Genomic DNA, 21825 nt, shown 5'->3' on the forward strand with positions numbered 1-21825 from the left:
TCAGAGCAGCAATCCCAATATTAAAAATAACTTTACAGAATGAATAATGTGTCCATAAGTGTTTGCTTTGTGAAATAATGCATAACAAAATTGACTGGAATCTTTTAGATGTTATAAGAGACACACGGCACGGAAACAGGTCCTTGGCCCAACTCATCCATCTCATTTTATGCATTTGTTAAATTACCTTTGAAGCCACGCATGTAAATTGTCCAAAATGCAAATTGGTGTTTCCCAGTCATTCACAATTATGACGATGTGCTGGCCTGGAGTTTAAAAAACAAAACAAAAAAACAAAAACAAAAAAAACACTTTTGCCATTATTCCAAAATACTTTTCTTAAGAGACTGGAGGAAGATTGTTCTGTTCTGTTCAAGATTATTTAGGGGTGTCTGGAAATGGACAGCAATTCTGATGTGGGATTTTATATTTCTTCATTTGCTGAATACAATGATGGATATTTGAGTGTGCCTCTGAATGCAGCATTATGTTTTATTTAGTTGACCATTATTCTCATTGATGGACGTAGGTAGTGGTAATAGCCAACAAACTATGCCATTGTAGATGATCTTCTTGTTGATCGCAGTTATTTTGGTGTACATTTGCAATGAAAATTTCTGTTTTTTAAGGCACATGTTTGGGTGCTTCTTAAAGGTGAAGCTGATTAAACACGCCTTTGTGGTGCAAACCATGCCGTGTGTATACAGGGTAGCTAGATCATGATATGATTCACAAAACGCTTAATATGATGGCCTCATTATCATTTTGAAACTGGATGCTCCAACTAACGCCTTCTGTAGATAATGTCCACATTCTGTAAATTCATTCATGTCTCCATTCTGTAAACATGCCTCCAGAATCAGTAAGGGGCTTTTCAGGTTCATTGATAAATGTTTGTAAATACACTTGTAATGTTTCACGCTTTTAAATTTCATAAAGGCTGAGGTTTATAGAGAGTAGTGCACCCAGCAGCAAATGTGTTTGACCTGACATCCAGGGTTTTACATAAATTAGCTGGTCCCAGTTGTAGGTGAATTAGTGGACATTCCCCTTGGAACACAGCGTGAATGACTAGTAGACACAAAATGCTGGGGTAACTCAGCGGGAAGGGGAGTATCTCTGGAAAGAAAGAATGGGTTTGCGCAAAGTGCTGGGATAACTCAGCGGGATGGGCAACAACTCTGGAGAGAAGGAATTGAATGAATGAATGGTAGTGGGGAAGATTGAGAGGAAACATATCTCACTGCTCACTGGCTGTATCTGTACAAGTTAATCGGGAAACAATTGTCAAACCTAAATTGCAATGAGAGACAGCATGCAAGATGTCTGCACTCAGTAAGGACACACACTGGCTGTGACGAGGATCTCATTGCTCGTGGATGCAAGATGACTGTGATCTTCCCAATGTCTCCTCCGTATCTTTTGCTCCAAACCTTGAATCTTTGCCCTCCCACCCCCTCCACCCATCAGGCAAGAGGCATATAAGTGTGAAAATGCACACCTCCAGATTCAGGGGCAGTTTCTTCCCAGTTGCAACTGAACCATTCTATCAAACAACTAGAGAGCGGTCGTGACCTACGATCTATCTCACTGGAGACCCTCAGATTATCTTTAATCGGAGGGGATAAGTAGAGATCACGAAAGGGTGCAGATGGTGGAATTTGACAACAAAGGAAAATGGGAAGTGTTAGGTCGAAGCAGAGGGAGGAATGGTAAATGGAAAAGAATGAGGGGACACCCAGGATAGCAATGGAGAAATAAGAGGTGGGTGTCCAGTATTCTCTCGAACCAAGAATTTTCAGCGGTAAATGCATGTGCTCAGTGCAAAACAGTCTCCTGTGCTCAAAGGAATAAAGTCTTAGCCTGTCCAACCTCTCCCAATAGCTCAGGCCCTGGTGACATCCCTATGAATCTTCTCTGCACTCTTTCGAGCTTAATGATGTTCTTCCTTTAGCAAGGTGACCAAAACTGAACTGAACTGCACACTCTTCAGAAATGTAGCATTAGGTCTATATTGTCTTTCCTCATCCCCTCTGATTAAAACACATAACCTCACACCACTGTCTATTGAAATTTAGCTGCTGCTTGTCTCTCCATACTGTTGTTATACGCCCCGTTGTGAATGATTGCCATATCTGTAGATTTGACGTCAAGGACTAATTTAGAAATTTGCCAGGATCAGCGTAATTTATATTTGTAGATATTCCTCAACAGTTGTTCCAGCATTAATCCTCTGAGATCAGTACTGCCTACCATCCCCCAGCCTATAACCACCCCTTTCTACAAGTCATTGCTTTCGAGTTTTTTTTTAATATATCTCCAAGAAATCATTAGGCCTCAATTTTGTTGAAAGCCTTCTCTGTAATATTTTGTCAAATATTTATTTTGAAATTCACTTGGGCAAGCTTTTTTTCATAATAAAAATAACCAGTTGTGTTAAACAGACACATATGCCTATTACAAAACGATTTAATTCAAATCTCTGTTAATATTTTTTTTTTCTGCCCTCATTCTGTCTTGCTGGTGAGAAGCAGGTGGAATGTGCATGTAGCTACGTGAAGATTGTATATAACTCAATTGTGAAGAACACTACTAAAGGCATGCTCACTACTTTGCAGGTGCATCACATCCTTTTCTTTAAAAAAAAAGCACCACAGTGTTAGTGATTTCATTATTTAATGTCATACAGCTGGTGTACGATTCTATGGAGAAAATCTTCAAGACCAGGGTCCGGTTTGTTTTTGAGTCATAGAAAACCACAGCTTGGAAACGGACCCTTCCCCCGCACAATTAATGCATGGAATAATCTTCACCCTACCATAGTTACCCAACCAGATGCAACTAAATGCAAGGTAGCTCCTTCTTCCCAAAAACCTTTTCTGGCTTAAATCCTCCCTCCACCACCTCCAGTTTAAAGTCCATTTGGAATATTTTGGAGGACCAAGAAACCAAGACTAAGTGCATTCCAACTTATCAGCTATCCATTTATATTTGTACTACGTTAATTCTAATTTTTAGTTTGTACTTCTCAGATTATAGGCAGCTCCCCACATATTTTGCCTATCTATGCACTAGTGGCAATTTGCAATGGCCAATTAACTTACAAATTGGCCCACGTTTGAAATATGTGAGGAAACGGGAGCACTTGTGGAAACCCACAGTCACCTAGACAATGTGTAGTCTCTACACAGATGGTACCTGAGATTAGGCTTGAACCTGGGTGATCGGCAATGCGAGGCATTGACTTTTCTAACTGAGTCATAATACCTTTGCTCAGTGGGTGTCAACACTTGAACCACCACGATAAGTCCATCATTGGCAGCTGGTTAGAAAGGGCTTAGTGTATGACATGATATTAGTTAAGGCCAAAGTTGGACCCTTGACGACTGAAAAGGGTGAATTTATTAAGGGGAACAAGGAAATGGCAGATGAGTTGAACAGGTACTTTGTTTGTGTTCTCCTTAGTGAAGACGGATCCAATCCCCCTGATGTATTAGTGGCCAGAGGACCTAGGCTGACGGAGGAAATGAAGGAGATTCATATTAGGCAAGAAGTGGTGTTGGATAGACTGATGGGACTGAATGTAGAGAAATCCTCAGGACCTGATGGTCTGCATCCCAGGGTACTTAAGGAAGTGGCTCTAGAAATTGTGGACGCATTGGTGATCATTTTCCAATGTTCTATAGATTCAGGATCAGTTCCTGTGGATTGGAGGGTAGCTAATGTTATCCCATTTTTTAAGAAGGGAGCACGTTAGTATGCACAACACATCCAAGTTGGCGATATGCAGAGTACTGCCCTACCGACTACAAATTCAGAAGATAAGAAATGCGGCAGAGAGAAAACAGGGAATTATAGACCAGTTCACCTGACATCAGTGGTGGGGAAGATGCTGGAGTCAATAATAAAAGATGAAATAGCGGCACATTTGGATAGCAGTAGCAGGATCTGTCCAAGTCAGCATGGATTTACGAAGGGGAAATCATGCTTGACTAATCTTCTGGAATTTTTTGAGGATGTAACCAGGATAATGGACAAGGAAGAGCCAGTGGATGTAGTGTACCTGGACTTTCAGAAAACATAGGATTGTTAAGGGTTTGGAAACGCTGGAGGCAGGAAACATGTTCCCGATGTTGGGGGAGTCCAGAACCAGGGGCCATATTTTAAGAATAAGTGGTAAGCCAATTAGAACGGAGATGAGGAAAAACTTTTTCACACAGTTGTGAGTGTGTGGAATTCTCTGCCTCAGAGGGCGGTGGAGGCTAGTTCTCTGATGCTTTCAAGAGAGAGTTAGATAGAGCTCTTAAGGATAGTGGAGTAAAGGGATAAGGAGAGAAGGCAGGAACGGGGTACGGATTGTGGTTGATCAGCCATGATCATATTGAATGGCCAAATGGCCCACTGCTGCACCTATTGTCTATGACATGACCCCAATGCCCAATAAACCTATTCATGGCAGCATGCATTTAATTAAAACTGTACCATTGCATCAGATAAGATGGAGTATATTATTGGGATGTAAAAAACAATTCTTCAACTGCTTGGACTGCTTGATATATCGCAGAGGAAATGTAATGTTACATGTTTGTCTGCTGCATGCAACATAACCTTGCCATATCGAAGCATGATAACCAACAAGAATATTTGGATGAGAACGTGATGGGGAAAGAGGGGGAAGGATGTGGCAACCTTTTTGTCCAGAATGTCCACAAGCAGCTATCCAGACTTTTCTGTTCACAAGAGTAACAAGAGTTCCAATTTCCCTTTCACTAATGGTTCCACCGTTCATCATCTTCTGTTTGCTTCTTATCTTCTGATTTATCTCCGATCACACCAGTTTGTTTTTATTCCTGAAGTAAACAAAAGCCTCGACAATATTAACTCTCTTTGCCAAATGCAGCTAAAAATGGGCATCGTTGGACAGAATCGTTAACTGGGACGACAGATGGCGCAATGGGCTAAGTGTTTGGCTGGCGACCGGAAGGTAGCCGGTTCGAATCCCGCTTAGAGTGCATACTGTCGTTGTGTCCTTGGGGCAAGACACTTCACCCACCTTTGCCTGTGTGTAAATGTAATGTAATTATGTGAAGTACTTTGGGGTCAATGCAAGTTGACTAAAAATGTGCTATATAAATAAGATTATAATATATAACTAATCAGCCTTGAAAATTTCTTTCAGGGTGCTCATCTTCTGTAGGCCTTTTACTGCTCCAGACATAGTCTGACCCCAGTGACTACAACATCAATTATACAAATAAACTGACTGGCGTTTATGAAGATTGCAGATAATCTTTGAGTTTTGGACTGTACTGTTTTGTTGGGTGCAGATCTCTGAACTGATAGGTTTATGAGCAAGAGCAATGCTCCCGGTGAGAGGGGAGAGATTTAAGAGGGACAATTTCATTCATTGGATAGTCTTTATCTGGAATGACCTGCCAGGGAAAGTTATGGAAGCAGATACCAATACAACTTTTAAAAGACATTTGGACAGGTATATGGATAGGAGGATTTGGGAGGGTTATGGATCAAATGCAGGAAAATAACATAGAATGACACCTTAGTCAGCATGGACAAGGTGGGTCGAAGCATCTGCATCCAGACTGTATAAGTCTGACTCGATGACTATACTGGTGGGTGGGAGTGCAAATGCCTTAGGTTTGAGTGAGAATAGCAGTTTTGCATTAAATTATGCCATTGCCACTACCCCAGGTTGACACTTCAACAATTAGCATTTCAACATTACAAGCTGTGATGACACCAGTTTGAGTGGGCACAACGACAAACTGAGTTTGAATAAGAGCAACCAAATTTTGCAAGGCCGTTGTCTGGTCTTGCACTGCAGCACATTGTATATTTCCGCCTGATTTACTCACTATGCAAGTGTTCTTTACTCTTTTAAAGCACGTTGCGCACTCTCAAAAAAACTCTGCACGTAAAAAAAATGGGGATAAAGCTGAGGATTGATTATGCTTCAGTTAAATCCAAAATGTTGTCATTTAAATCCTATGCAATGTGAGTACTATGCACAGATAATGTGATTGGAAAACAGAAAAACTCCCAACATGTTGCTAGGCCCTTGGGCTTACTTTAACGTGACGTTTTAAATTAAACGAGTTAAAACTAAAATGTGTTGAATTTAACAGCTACATTTTAAAAAGTGGAAATCTTGATAAGGTTACTGTTAAAATATTTTTTACCACCATGTGCACAATCCAATATTATGTTAATCAAACAGATGGTGATGCCTTATGTAAATGATAGAATGGCTGGAGGCTTTTTTTCACTTTTTAAAAATTTGAATTGCAATTCTGAAGAAGGAAAAAAGTGAAACAGTGTTTGTTTGTTATTTATTATTATGATTATTATTCCACTTAGCACTGTACTGGACTTGGAGTAAACTTTTGCTTTTTTCCCCCTCCTTTGTGTGCTTTGGAGCTTTGCTTGTTTGCTGTCCACATGGGTGATCAGAAGGCTGGTTTGGGCTTCTGCAGTGAAACAGAATCAAACAGTTTGTGCAACGAGAAGGAAGTGGAGAGTTTTGGTTCCCATTTTGCACTTCTGGAACAGTTTAAGGAAGGAAGCACCTTTACACCTTTTATTGTTAGTGGTTGCTGACATCACATCCTTCCTCGACCACTTTCTGCGTATTTCCTGCCATTCTGTCAGTCCTTTTCAATGCTGTGAGGCCAAAGGAGATGGAGAATGGGTGAGGGGTTGGGTTTTCATACAAGAGAAACCTGCACCAGCTGTCCATAGGATCTTCTCCCTAACTCTGCCTCTGCCAAATTAGACAAAGATGCTAAACTGACCAAAACTAAGTTCCCTTTTTTCAGCTACAAAACCAGATTTTAATTCCTTGCTTTTTAGCTGTTAAACAGAGTCTTTGCTGCTGATTGTTTTTAGAATCATGTATAGAAATTTAACCCCTTCTTCACCAGTGACAAACAGCAGCGAAGGTAAAAACTAACTATTAAAAATGACCAAACTCATAATTCTGCATGTTTATGTACTGAACAGTGCCTTGTTCAGTGAGGGAACCCTACTTGTTAATTATACCATTAAACAAACCAAACTACTGGAGGGATTTAGCAGATTAGGCAGCATTTGCAGAGGGGAATTGGACAAACTGGTACTGACCCAAAATGTCTTCTGTCGATTTCCCTCCATAGACTTATGTATTTGTATACTGTAACCTTAAAAGGAATTTAAATGATTGATGACACACTTGAGTCAATAGGTACGTGAACTTTGGCCAAGGAATCAATGCTTTGATGATTGCGACATAGTTTTGTCATTCTATGATCTGCTGATACACTTCTCCTTTCCTAGCATAAAGAATGCTTTATGCCTCATCAATAACTTTAGTAGTGGATCTCACAGGGATGATATTATGACTTCTGTAGATGACATGTAAAAAATCTGGAACTTGATGTTTGAATATGTAATAAATATGATACTCAATTCTTTCAAAAATATATCACCCTATTGAACATAAATATATTATAAAAAATATCCGCAAAAAAAAAACTCAGCAGGTGATGGGACTTTGGAAACCGGAGCACACAGAGGAAACCCACGCGGTCACGGGGTGAACATGCAAACTCCACAGTGACAGCACCAGAGGACAAGATCAAACCTGGTGCTGTGAGGCATCGGCCCTACCAGCTGTGCTGTCGTACAATGACATTCCATAGGGTGATTAAAAACTTTTATGAGCTTGAAGAGCAGAGAAAGAGAAAAGCGGATGCTTCAGTTGGAGAGTCAATCTGTCAGACTGAGCTAAATTGGGATAAATAGAATTTGTCATTTGCAAGTGTTTTGTGTTCTAATAAAAGATCAGATTGTTCAGCCTTGCTTGACCAAGTAGTTACATTATTCCCCTTTATTACCTATGCAATTCAATGACATCCCATGGTGGCCAATCATAGAGATTAAGACTGGATACTGAATGATCACTAAACAAGCTGGCAAAGAGCTTGAATTGTTACATTCAAGTTTGGATACTAACTTGATCTGTGAGAGAATACTGAAAAACAATTTTTAAAAATATTGATGCTGACGCACTGTTCTTATAGTATGAAGAATCTCTTTCTGGATGACACCACTTACATTCTTTGAAGTGTTTTTGCAAAAGACCGAGTCAAATAAAATGAACCCAAACTCAAGACCGTGGTCAACTTTATTGGCTATATCGATTCAAAGCTAATTCTCAAAGGAAAAAATTGCAGAAAGTTGTGGTCCATCACAACAAAGTCCATCACACAAAGCAGCCTACCCCACCATCAACTCTGTCAACACTTCATGCTGCCTCGGGGAAAGCACCTACCTTAATCGGGGTCTATTTTCTCTCCATTCAATCCACTCTCACATCGGGCAAAAGCTTTATAAGCTTGGAAGCAGTTACCAAGAGATTTGGGAGCAGCTACTTCTCTGTTATTATCAGACTACTGAACAGTCAGCTCATATTCTAGGGTGCAGTCGTGATCTCACACCCTTCTACTTTTTTTGTTTTATTTCTTTAGTCAGAGGGTGGTGAATCTGTGCAATTCATTGCCACACACGGCTGTGGAGGCCGTCGTTGGGTATTTTTAAAGTGGAGATTGACAGTTTCTTGATAAATAATACCCCTGTCCAACTTGGGAAACCTGAACGGATACCTCTGGAGACTTTGCGCCCCACCCAAAGTTGCCGTGCAGTCCCGGAGGTTTTTGTCAGTCTCCCTACCTGCTTCCACTACCTGCTTCCACTACCTGCAACCTCCGGCAACCACCTGCAACCTCCGGGAACCGCACAGAAACCTTGGGTGGGGCGCAAAGTCTCCAGAGGTTTCCGTTCAGGTTTCCTAAGTGGGACAGGGGCATTACGGTTTGAGGAGAAGGCTGGAGAATGGGTTTGAGAAGGAAAGCTTGATCAGCCATGATTGAACAGCGTAGACTCGATGGGTGGAAAGGCCTTATTCTGCACCTATGACATGAAATTATGAACTTATTTGCACTGTATCTGTAATGTATATAGGTGTAACTCTGCACTTCAGTATTTCTTCTCTTCGACTATTATTCATGTGTCATATAATTTGACTGGACCGCACGCATATAACGTTTTCATTATATCTCGGTAACATTTTTTTTAAAAACCCAATACCAGCTGAACACATAGAACAATCAGATATTGGCAGGAATTTCTGGTATGTGCTGTAATAATTATTTTGTGTACTAATGAAGTATTCTTCTGATTCTGATCTACTAATCTTTTGCGGATATGCCAGCCAATTCTATACATTTGCTCGCATTTACTTTCATAACTGTATTGAATTTTGGGATCCGTTGCAAACATGGGAATTATTAATGTTCTGCAGTTACACGGAAACCTCAGCCTGATATTCCTCTGCTAGGTTAAACTGGATGCAACTCCATTTATTTAAAGGGAGTAAGAAGGGCAAGCGGGCGGTAACTTTTTATTTAATATAACTGAGTTTAGTATAGTTCATTATTTTAAATTATTAATTAATAATCTGTTTTAATTGTTATAATTTATTTAAAATATAATTGCGTTCACATGTTTTGGTATGTAGGTGTCGTTGGCAAGACCAGTATCTCATGCTGTGCTAATAAAGGTGGTGGTACACCACTAAATTGAATTGTTGGAGTTGTTCCAGTTCAGTTACTCTCATGGAGTTGTTGAGCAGGACTTCCAGGGTTTAGAACAATGACAACGATTTTAATAGTTTTTAAATCGCTGGGTCAGTTGACAAAGGACAGGACATAACCAGCTCTCCACCAATTCTAGTAACACAGCACTAGTAACACACAATGGTCTGTCCTCAGCAGAGGCCTCACCTTTGTTCCCCTCCTTCCCCACCTCAATGAGTTCCGCACCCGCCACGATGTGGAGCTCGTCTTCCGTTGCCTCCGCATCCAAGCATTTTTCCATGGGAAGGTGTGTTTCCCCTCCCCCCCCCCTCCCTCCCCCAGTGATGACCCCTTCTCCCGTCTCCAACGGACTCCCCCCCCCCCCCCCCCCCCCCCCCCCCTCTTGGACTCCCCCTCATGGCCATCTTCCGGCTTTAGACCTTTTTATTTTAAACTGGCCATCAACCGCCTCAACTTCTCCACTCCCCTTTCTCACTCTTACCTCTCCCCCCCCCCCCAACGAACAGCCCCCCACTCACTGCAACCACCCAGACTGGGTGGTCAAACCTGCCGACAAGGGAGTTCCCGTGGTGGTCTGACGCGCTGATCTCTACAAGGCTGAGGCCAGGCGCCAACTCTCAGATACCTCCTCCTATTAATCCTTGGACCATGACCCCACAGACGAGCACCAGGCCACTATCTCTAACACTATCACTGGCTTCATCATTTCTGCCTCCCTGCCCTTCCAAGCCTCCAACCTCATCGTTCCCCAACCCCACATGGCCCGATTTTCCCCTTCTCCCCAAATTCCACCAACCTGACTGTCCTGGCAGACCAATTGTTTCTGCCTGTTTGTGTCCTACCGAACTTATTTCCACATTACTCGACTCCATCCTATCCCCTCTGGTTAAATCCCTCCCTACCTATGTTCAAGACACCTCACACGCTCTTCGTCTACTTCAGGACTTCCGTGTTCTCGGCCCCCATTCCCTCATCTTCACCATAGATGTCCAGTCACTCTACACCTCCATCCCCCACCAGGACGGTCTTAAAGCGCTCAGTTTCTTCCTCGAACGCAGAACCAACCAATCCCTGTCTACTGATACTCTCCTCTGCCTAGCGGAGCTGGTCCTTACCCGTAATAACTTTTCGCTTGCCTCCTCTCATTTCCTCCAAATACAAGGCATAGCTATGGGCCCATGCGCCCGCCTCTTTGTAGGATACGTCGAACAATCCTTGTTCGAGGCGTACCATGGCCCTATCCCCAAACTCTACCTTCCCTACATCGACGACTGCATTGGTGCTACCTCCTGCACCCACACACTACTCACTGACTTCATCCATTTCACCACTAACTTCCATCCGGCACTCAAATATACCTGGACCATTTCCGACATCTCCCTACCGTTTCTAGACCTCACTATCTCCATCGCAGGTGACAGACTATTGACCGACATCTACTATAAACCCACTGACCCCCATGGCTTTCAGGACTACACATCTGCACCCAGGATGAGGTGTTCCAAACCAGGGCATCGGAGATATCCTCATTCTTTAGGGAACGGGGGTTCCCCTCTTCTACTATAGATGATGCTCTCACCAGAGTCTCTCCTATTCCCCGTAACTCTGCTTTCACTGCCCCTCCCCCCACTCGTAACAAGTGCAGAGACCCCTTTGTCCTCACCTTCCACCCTATCAGCCGTCACATACAACAAATAATCTTCTAACATTTTCGCCACCTCCAACAGGATCCCACCATGGCCACATCTTCCCATCTCCTCCCCTTCCGGCTTTCCGCAGAGACCGTTCCCTCTGTAACTCCCTGATCAATTCGCCCCTTCCCACCCAAACCACCCCTTCCCCAGCACTTTCCCTTGCAACCGCAGGAAATGCTACACTTGTCGCTTTACCTCCCCCCTTGACTCCATCCAAGGACCCAAGCAGTCGTTCCAGGTGTGGCAGAGGTTCACCTGCTCCTCCTCCAACCTCATCTATTGCATCCGCTGCTCTAGGTGTCAGTTGTTCTACATCGGTGAGACCAAGCATAGGCTTGGCGATCGCTTCGTCCACCACCTCAACTCGATTCGCAATAACCAACCTGATCTCCCGGTGGCTCAGCACTTCACCTCCCCCTCCCATTCCGAATCTGACCTTTCTATCCTGGGCCTCCTCCATGGCCAGAGTGAGGACCACCGTAAATTGGTGGAACAACACCTCATATTTCGCTTGGGTCGTTTACACCCCAGCGGTATGAACATTGACTTCTCCAATTTCAGGTAGTCCCTGCTTTCTCCCTCTTTCCCCTCCCCTTCCCAGCTCTCCCACAGCCCACTGCCTCTGCCTCTTCCTTTCTTCTTTCCCCCCCCCCCCCCCCCCCAGATCGGTCTGAAGAAGGGTCTCGACCTGAAACGTTCCCTATTTCCTTCGCTCCATAGATGCTGCCTCACCTGCTGAGTTTCTCCATCATTTTTATCTACCTGGTAACACAGCCTGTTCTTTACAATTGGAATGGGCTATGGGGATTATTGCAGACAAGAACAGGTGGAGCAAGTCCAATGAGCTAGTCCACAGAAGGTTCATCCCATCGATGAACCTTTTGCTAATGTTCTTCACAAGAAAATCAGGCGAATACCCGAGTGTAATAGAAAATGAGGTTAGTGAAGTAACTTATAGAAAAAATATATTGGATATCCTTCATCTATAATTTTGCAATAGTGTGAACGTGGAGATTATCTTTGTTATATTGAAGCCAAACATCAAATTCTGTAGCTCTATGCTAACAAATCTCAGTATTTCCGGTAAAATAACAACAAAACGATTGAGACACTGTTACGCAAGAACATTTCCTGTATTTTCTTCAACTCTTCCTCTTCTCCAGCCTGCCACTCTGCAACTAAAAACAAACTTGTTTTCTTGTTTTTAATTTTATTTCTGATGGAAGAACCTTGAGCTGAAACGTTAACTCTTGTTTCTCTCGCCACCAATGCTGCCTGACTGGCTGGGAATCTCCAGCATTTTCTGTTTTTACTGTAGTGTTAACAGGACAAATGTAAGGAGGCTCCAAAAGAATGTAGTGAAAGTCAAGTTCCGGTGACATCACTGTCATTTGCAAGCTTAGTGTTGGGTCCAATGATAAAGTCTGGCAATGTCAAGAATTCTGTCTCAAGAGGCTTAAAGAAGTCTGTTCCATTAGAAAAAAGTCTAAGGTTCCTAAAATGCCTCCTGTCCATACAGGGCTCTTTTAGGCCTTCAACAGCTGTTGTTTTTCCAGTTCCATTTCTTGGGTTCCTCAGTGAACCCACAAATGCTACCTTACCTTTCTTAAATACTTATTAATGATGACATTTGTCAATGGAGTCAGCAAACTAAAATCAAGCTACAAGTGTTCTATCAGTGTACAAAAATGATGTGCTATAGAAAACATGTTTAGGTTTTTATTCTAGCAGTAACGATCATTTTATTTAACCTCAATCTAAATGGATCTCAAATTCCATCAGATGCAATAATAGCAATTATGTCAGGATCACACCTGTCAGTATTCGCGAATGCTTTATCCCATCAGAATTTTCTAGGTCATTGAGAGGACATCTAATTAATAGAGGGCAAGAGGGATCAAACATTGCTAAGACGTATTCTGGTTCTCATTTTATTTCAAGCAACTGGAATATCTTTTGGCAAGGCCCAAATCATTCCCTTTCCCATTCTCCACCACCCTTCCGCTATCCCCTGATTTAATATAGTTAATATAAGAGCTATATGTACTACCTCCGTATAGGTTCAACAAGGTTTATTTTTACTGTATTCAGCTGACTCTGGTGATCTGCTCCACCTGTTTTCAATATTCTTTGGAGGTTTCATCCCTTGGAGGTAATTTGAGGCCTCACGGAAGCAAACTCTGAGGAGCCTTGACTGCTGCACAAATGTTGATAGTAATTGAAGATTTTCTGTTCAACAGATACTAATTTACATTTGTTTTCTTTTCTCTCTTAGCAGGGACAGATGAAAGAATCTGTGAAGTGAATGAAGTGAAAAGTGAGAAGAAGGACTGGTATTGAGAAAGAGGGAGTGAGTCAAAGTCAGAGGTACAGGATTTAAAGAGAGGAGAGAAGAAAAGTAATAAGGATGGGGAGAAAAAAGATTCAGATCACTCGGATCATGGATGAACGAAACAGACAGGTGAGGGCCAGCTACAAATACAGTTTCTTTTACAATTATTATTGCATTGAAACCATTATGTTCCCATTTCATTGCAGGAAAAAAAACAAATGATATACTTCATGGTAATTTTATCTTGAAGAACCATTACATTTCTATTCATAATTAACAATAATTAATGACTAATGCAAACAGCTTGCTAACTGTAATGTTAATTGAACATAAAGATTACATTTGTGTGCTAAACAGATTGATTTGAGGGTTTCCGATGCAAATTACATATGTGTGCGCTTGATGCATTACTGCAATTCTTATTTTTGAGGAATATGGGTTTCTCTTCATTTCTGAAATATGGAATTGCTTTTACTTTTAATTTCTAAACCGGTCTCCTTAAAATCTAAAAGCAGCAAACATTTAGCTGAAAAATATAGAAGTTCTCTGAATAAATTAAACAGAGCAAAGTTGTTTAGTTTTCTGACAACCTTCCTTGTATTGCATTGAAAATGGTTAGATTAATTTACATTTACCACACTGTAATTGCCTTTTGGGTATCACGATAGATCATAGAGACCATCGAGCTGCTCTCCTAGCGGATCTGTATTTTACCCTCCATTTATTCATTGATTGGCTTAATCTCCATGTTATTATTATTATGCTCATGTCCATGTGCCTCTTAATATGGAATTGAAAAAAAAATCAATTATGCACCAATTTAATGTCTGTGTGCTCAACGATTCACTCCATTTGATTAATAAAGCAACACTTTGTGTTGGGATTGAACAGCTCTGAGGGAAAAATTATGTTTTACGAACAAACCAACCTAGGATTTATGATGGATGCATGCAATGTTTTTCCCTGAAGACTGGTTATTGCTTGAAGCCAAGTAAGAAAGCAATAATGCTGCCATTATCCAGATACTTCTTTGCTTTCTTTGAATACTTCACAGTTGAAAACTGAAATTAAGGTCATTAATATTACTTTATAAATCATTACCTCAATTCTTAACAGTTGAATGTGTCAACTGGGAACTCACAAATTTATTTCATAAAAAATATAGCAAGAGAATCATTATTTACTTATTGTGATATGTCCCTCACTAATCATTACATAACAACTTAGAATGTATGCACAAATGTGGTTAACTAATTCAGTTATCAGCTTAGAAAATAAGTTGATTAAGTACTTTTTTGTCAGCAAGATTCTTTGAGACAGCAAAATGAGTTTTTTTATTTTAACGCAATTAATTAATCACATTTTAAATCCTTAGCATTGATGGTGTTGCCTCACCTGTCCCTCATTTACATTATATTGAACTATTTAATTACTATTTTAGGATTTTATGTTCAAAAATGTAACCTGCTCAACATAAGTAACCTCTCAAACAACTAACAAATTCATGAATCAAATAGGTTCACAAAATGTTGGGGTTTTTTTTAAACCTGGATTTCAGTCCAACCCAATCTGTTTGGATAAGTCTTTTCTGTCTACTGGTTATAAGGACCATCTGTAAGTTAGTTAGGTTAACCTTAGAAACTGTATTGAATCAGAATGAATATTTTCTTTTCTCTGCAACCTATCTGTATCGTCTCGAAGCCCACAAGACAAAATCACCCTTAATTCAGTATTATTTGGCAATCTTATTTTTAATATCAAAAAGTCATATAAATAATTAACGCAGAAATTCATCTTTCTGAAATATCGAGTCATTTTCTAAAAGTGAGGTGAGGTGAGGGAATATTGTTGGGGGAACAGTAAGAAAGATGTATATAATATCAAGCTGCAACTTTCACTTTCCTGGGTATAAATGCTTGATGTAGTATTTTCTTCTATTAAATTGAAACATTTTGCTGTGAGCAATGGTATTCTTAAATGTGCAGTAATTTTGGAGATTAAAGAAATAATTCACTCCTAATAAAGGATGGAAAAAGGATACTTATTTACCATCACAGCCCTCCTATATATTTGGAATTTCTTGGGAATCTGGATAGGTATAAGTGTTAATGCCTCCAAAAAGGATAATGATTGGACCATGTGGGCGCAAAGGGGATCCTGGAGTTACCTAGCAATTATAGGCTAGATCTAAGATTATTTTTGCCTGCCACCGTCTTGCCCTGTTTTCTAATTACTATCTCCAAGCCTGCAACAATACACGCCTGTACTTAGACATGCTGTTTTTTGAATGAGATATTTTCTATTGGTTTATATGGATCAGGAGGATGTTACTTGAAAGAGAGCAACTAGTTCTCCTGATGATACACAAAATTGCTGGAGAAACTCAGCGGGTGCAGCAGCATCTATGGAGCGAAGGAAATAGGCGACGTTTCGGCCCGAAACATCGCCTATTTCCTTCACTCCGTAGATGCTGCTGCACCCGCTGAGTTTCTCCAGCAATTTTGTGTACCTTCGATCTTCCAGCATCTGCAGTTCCTTCTTGAACACTAGTTCTCCTGATATTCTGGACACCATCACTCTTCCTAAAGTAACTCCACCTAAATAATCTCATTTGCAATTTGTGAAATATGCTGAATTTGTGAAATATCCTTTCTTGCCCATATGATGGTATTGACTGTATTTTAAAAAGCAATCAATATAACTTGAGGTTTTGGAAACACCCTAAATAAGTAACAAAGAACCACTTTCATTATTAGTGTTTAGGATAGAAAACGATATTTTAGAAATATGGCAGAACTTCAATTATTCCCAATGCTTTATCTTTTAGGACAATGATACGAAACTAGTGGGGATGAACATGCCAGAAGTTCCAGTTTTTATCCACTTCTGTTTTGCTCCTGGCTGGTGAAGTCAACAAATGGTGGAATAGGTGATCTTTAGATAGTCCTCCTTATGATAGCATTAGTTTTAAAACATGTACTTGGACAGGAAAGGTTTAGAGGGATATGGACTCAATGGGGCAACCAAAAATAATACATTGAGTATGAAGAAGGGTCCCAGCCCGATAAAGGCGCACATCCATTTTGTCCAGCCATGTTGCCTGACCAGCTGAGTCACTCCAGCACTTTGTATTCTTTGCAAACCAGCATCTACAGTTCCTTGTGTCAATATTCAGAGTGATGTACAGATTAATGTCATGAGCACAGAAATATGTATTAGAATACAATCATTTGGTTTGGAGATGAAAGGTGAAAAAAAACATTGCCATGGCTGAGCAACAGACCTAAATGATTGAAGAATGAAGAGATGAGTAGAACTTAAAGGGCGAATTAATGAACAAAAATGATTGAATTAGACTTCAGTTATCAACTTTGAATAATGTAGGTACATTGAGTAAATGGATGGGAATTCCTAAAAGGTTGACCGGTTGACAAAGAGCAAAAACTGGAACTGCACAGATGTTTTATTTCATCACTTATAAAAGAAAACAACATTAAGAAGAACGTTAAAAATTGAATTGATTAACCTTGGGAGATAAATGAAAGTATCAGATAATTTAATGGATAACCAATTGTCAGAAACTGATGGGAAAAACTTTCTTGCAGTGCCTTGGAAAATACATTTGAAATAAAATATCACATGCTCTGGTGTACAATTCTGAAAGAGAGTAACATATCCTTTAGAATGATTGCAAGGCAGCCTTTGAGGGTCATCTGATATGAACAGGATGAGCAAAGCACAAGGGCTGAATTCGAAAGGCATTTCCAATAGGTGTTTGCCACAATTGCTGCAGTAATCAAAGAGTAATACAGTGTGGAAACAGGCCCTTCGGCCCAAATTGCCCACACCAGCCAATAAGGTCCCACCTGCGTGCATTTGGCCCATATCTCTCCAAACTTGTCCTATCCATGTACCTATCTAACTGTTTCTTAAACATGGGGATAGTCCCAGCCTCAACTACCTCCTCTGGCAGCTTATTCCATACACCCACCACCCTTTGTGTGAAAAAGTTACCCCTCAGATTCTTATTAAATCATTTCCCCTTTTCCTTGAACCTATGTCCTTTAGTCCTCGATTTCTCTACTCTGGGCAAGAGATTCTGTGCATCTATCCGATTTATTCCTCTCATGATTTTATACACCTCTATAAGATCACCCCTCATCCTCCTGCTCTCTAAGGAATAGAGACCCAGCCTCTCCCTATACCTCAGACCCTATAGGCCTGGCAATGTCCTCGTAAATCATCTCTGAACCTTGTCAAGCTTGACAATATCTTTCCTATAACATGGTCCACTAAAATAGATTTTAAAACATTTTGAAGTCGGCAATTCTGGATGCAGACCTCACCTTTAGATACCTGCTTGGTGCTGTAAGGTGTCCTGTCTTGTGCTAGGATTGCAAGACTTAACGGATCAGGCATAACATTAGAGGTGATATTTTCAGTAAAATGAAGCATATTGGCCTCTAGAGGATGAAGGGTGCCCTTGCATTTATGGATTGCTAATGATGTTTAGAGGCAAGAGCTCCTATTAGCAAAGGGCAGATGAACTGTGATGTCTCATGGGAGCATAACGGCTTGGTGGCCCATTAAAAATATATATCTTCACTGACCCTGTAAATTGTGGCGATGGTCATCACAGGATGCTTGTTAGTTTTGTTCTGTTTGCAGCCCACACATTTTCAGGGCTAAGTGCTTTATAACATTAATTGTAGCCATGAGATTACACCCTTGAAGTCACTTCTTTAGTATCTTATTATTTAGACTACACAATGTTTCCACTTTTATTGTCAGGATGTTATGCGGCTTTGTCAATATACATCAGAGTGGTTCATGAGCTCAATACCTGGCCAATGCAGCATTCAAAATTGACTGTCGAACTACTACATTCCCACCAAAGTTCTCTAGATATATGAGAGAAGGTGTTATATGCAAAATATTGTTTTTTTTATTTATTCCAGATCTTCTGCCGTATATTACAATACTCTGTGGAGTATTATTTGTAGAACTTCGCTAATGGGTTTAGTCCCCTTAACTATGATGAATAATACTTGTTTCATATGTTACAGAAATTGTCCTTTGCTTCCAACCTGGCCTTTGTTCCAAACATCTGCCTATCAAACCACCCCCCCCCCCCCTCGCCTGTGTCCACCTTCTAACTGCATGCTTTGGCCTGCCTCTCCTTTCTCCCAGCTTTCTTTTTCCTCCTACCAAGTCAAGTCAAGTTTATTTGTCACATACACGTACGAGATGTGCAGTGAAATGAAAGTGGCAATGCTCGCGGACTTTTGTACAAAAGACAAACAACCAAACAACCAAACAAATTATAAGCACAATCATAACACACATATTCTTTTACATAATAAATAATGGAAGGAAAAACGTTCTGTAGAGTTAGTCCCTGGTGAGATAGGCGTTTACAGTCCGAATTGCCTCTGGGAAGAAACTCCTACTCAACCTCTCCGTTCTCACCGCATGGCAACGGAGGCGGTTGCCTGACCGTAGCAGCTGGAACAGTCCGTTGCAGGGGCGGAAGGGGTCTCCCATGATTTTATTTGCTCTGGAGTTGCACCTCCTGTTGTATAGTTCCTGCAGGGCGGGCGAGTGAAGTTCCCATAGTGCGTTCGGCCGAACGCACTACTCTCTGCAGAGCCTTCTTGTCCTGGGCAGAGCAATTCCCAAACCAGATGGTAATATTTCCGGACAAGATGCTTTCCACAGCCGCTGCGTAGAAGCACTGGAGGATCCTCGAAGACACTCTGAATTTCCTCAATTGCCTGAGGTGGTAAAGGCGCTGCCTTGCCTTACTCACGAATGCTGAGGCGTGTGATGCCCACCCCCTGCAAAATCAGTCTGAAGAAGATGCAAAACATTACCTAAACTTATTTTTCCACAGATGCTATCATACTTGCTGGGTTATTCCTGCACTTTGAGCCTTTCGCTCTTATAATTTTAAAAGACACTCTTTATTCTTTCCAGCATCCTGGCAACGCAAGAAGATCTGTCGTAGAGCATTATTATTTTCTCAACTATACAAATGACCATCCAAGTTTCTTGCAGTATGAAGCCGTGACCTGTCATTCCAGATTGAATCACGCCAAAGTTTGATCAAATGTCCCAAGTGGGAGAGTCTAGGACCAGAGGGCACATCCTCAGAATTAAAGTATGTACCTATAGAATGGAGATGTGGAGGAATTTATTTAGCCAATGGGTTGTGAATCTGTGAAATTCATTGCCACAGATGGTGGTGGAGACCAAGTCATTGGGTATTCTTAAAGTGGTGATTGATAGGTTCTTGATTAGTAAGGGAATTAACGATTAGGGGGAGAATGCAGAAGAATGGGGCTGAGAGGGAAAAACAGATTTGAATGGCAGAACAGGCTAAATGGACCCAAAAGCCTAATGCAGAAGAATGGGGCTGAGAGGGAAAAACAGATCACAATTATGATTCAGTTTATCTGTATTCATAGCAATAAAGAAAGCAGAACAGGCTAAATGGACCCAAAAGCCTAATTCTGCCCCTATGTCTAATAGTATGATTGTTCTTTTTTGAAACTAAGGAATTTAGAAACAACAAGATCATAGTGGTCTATCTGCCTATTCCCTAAGTTCTCCAAAATAATCATACTATATTCTGTTTCATATATTCCTGATTTTCATAAAGGATTATTTCCTCCATTCAAATTCTTATTAAAAAGGGCAATTCACAATTATGATTCAGTTTATCTGTATTCATAGCAATGTTGAAAATATTTAAGAACTTTCCATAATTATCTCGTGATTAAAATGCCATAAGCATTTAAGATGAAAAAAATTCTGATCATATTCATTTTGCTGTTTGGAAATATTCGATAATTTGAAATGGCCAAATTAGTGCTGGCATAACAATAGTAGGCAGGCATGAACACATAAGCTAATACAAGAAACAGGAATTCTGAGCTTTGGTGTTAATGTTATTCGATGCACACATTCACCAACTCCATCTACTGGTTACACAACGTCTCAGCGTGAAATGATGACTATTGTTGATAGTTGATTTACATGCTGACGAAGTATTTTGCAGGACAAGGCTAAACAAAATGACTTGTTTTACAGGGATACATATTACCATTTATCATACATTTAGTGTGATTTTACCCATTTGATTCTTATACCTGCAAATCTGGATTTACTATGTCCCAAATATCCAATTTGTATACCATTTAAAGCCATTTTTTAGAACATATGCTTGCCAGTGGAATAGATTTCAATAAGCACCCATAGTATTGATGGATCGGACATGTAAATAAATAATAACAAAGTTCAATTTATGATTCTAAATGAAGCACTCTTATCTAGTTGCATGTTTAATGCCACTTCTATTCCTGAATTTGCAATATTTTAAAATTAATTACTTTTTGATCTTCACATCCTGTGGGTTTTGTTTCTGTTTTTTGAAATCATATTGTGCTTTTCTAGTACATCTCAGAGTACTTTGAGATCTGACGACCATTTGATATTTATTTGGGGGTATTGTGGGGAAGGATTCTGTAATAGAAAGTTACAACATAAGCAAGCAACAAAATGTTTTGAAACGAACTTTGCAACTATTCTGCCAAAGCTGATGTCAGTTATCACAAGTTTACATTCCAAGCTGATGACCTTCGGGTGTAGGATATAGGTCCGCTGTTTACCAGAAGACTACAATCACCTTCCGCACTTAATAGCGAAAATATAAGATAATGCATGTGAAACCAAAATGTGTTTGTTGTTGATGTCAATTAAATTATAATGTGGCAGCAAAAGCTGTACTATAGGTTCTTGCTAAATATTTTCTGTGTAGGACACGGGGGAATAGGAATCAATGTAAATCAGTAAAAGCAGGCTAAAAGTGAAGCAGATATGGTATGGCTTTATGAATAGTGCTCAATGTTTGGATCAGTTAATGTCTGCTGACACTGAAACACTGCAAGCTAAGTGAGAGCGTTGGATTATATAATGTGGAGGTGGCAAAGACCTGAATGTAGGTTGGAGCAATCGATATATTGCAGCAGCTAAATGAAAATAAACAATTCTTGTGAAATAATACTATCTCAGAAACTTAGTAGAGAGTTGCGTAGAGAACCACGGTGTATTTACGGTCTTTGCTGCTTGCAATATTTGGGGAGAGTTT

At 40.5% G+C, this 21825-nt stretch overlaps 1 protein-coding gene across 10 annotated transcripts in view; it reads left to right on the forward strand.

The window, feature by feature from the left end:
- LOC129695914 (myocyte-specific enhancer factor 2C) overlaps window positions 1-21825 on the forward strand; it is a 209609-nt gene that overhangs the window by 61610 nt on the left and 126174 nt on the right. For all 10 annotated transcript variants that reach the window (XM_055633367.1, XM_055633368.1, XM_055633375.1 and 7 more), the window contains exon 3: window positions 13620-13805. In XM_055633367.1, coding sequence (XP_055489342.1) covers window positions 13752-13805 — 54 coding nt within the window. In that variant the 5' untranslated portion in view covers window positions 13620-13751. The remainder of the gene's footprint in view (window positions 1-13619; window positions 13806-21825) is intronic.

Source organism: Leucoraja erinacea, chromosome 3 (assembly GCF_028641065.1).
Source record: "Leucoraja erinacea ecotype New England chromosome 3, Leri_hhj_1, whole genome shotgun sequence".
Taxonomy (NCBI): Eukaryota; Metazoa; Chordata; class Chondrichthyes; order Rajiformes; family Rajidae; genus Leucoraja; species Leucoraja erinaceus.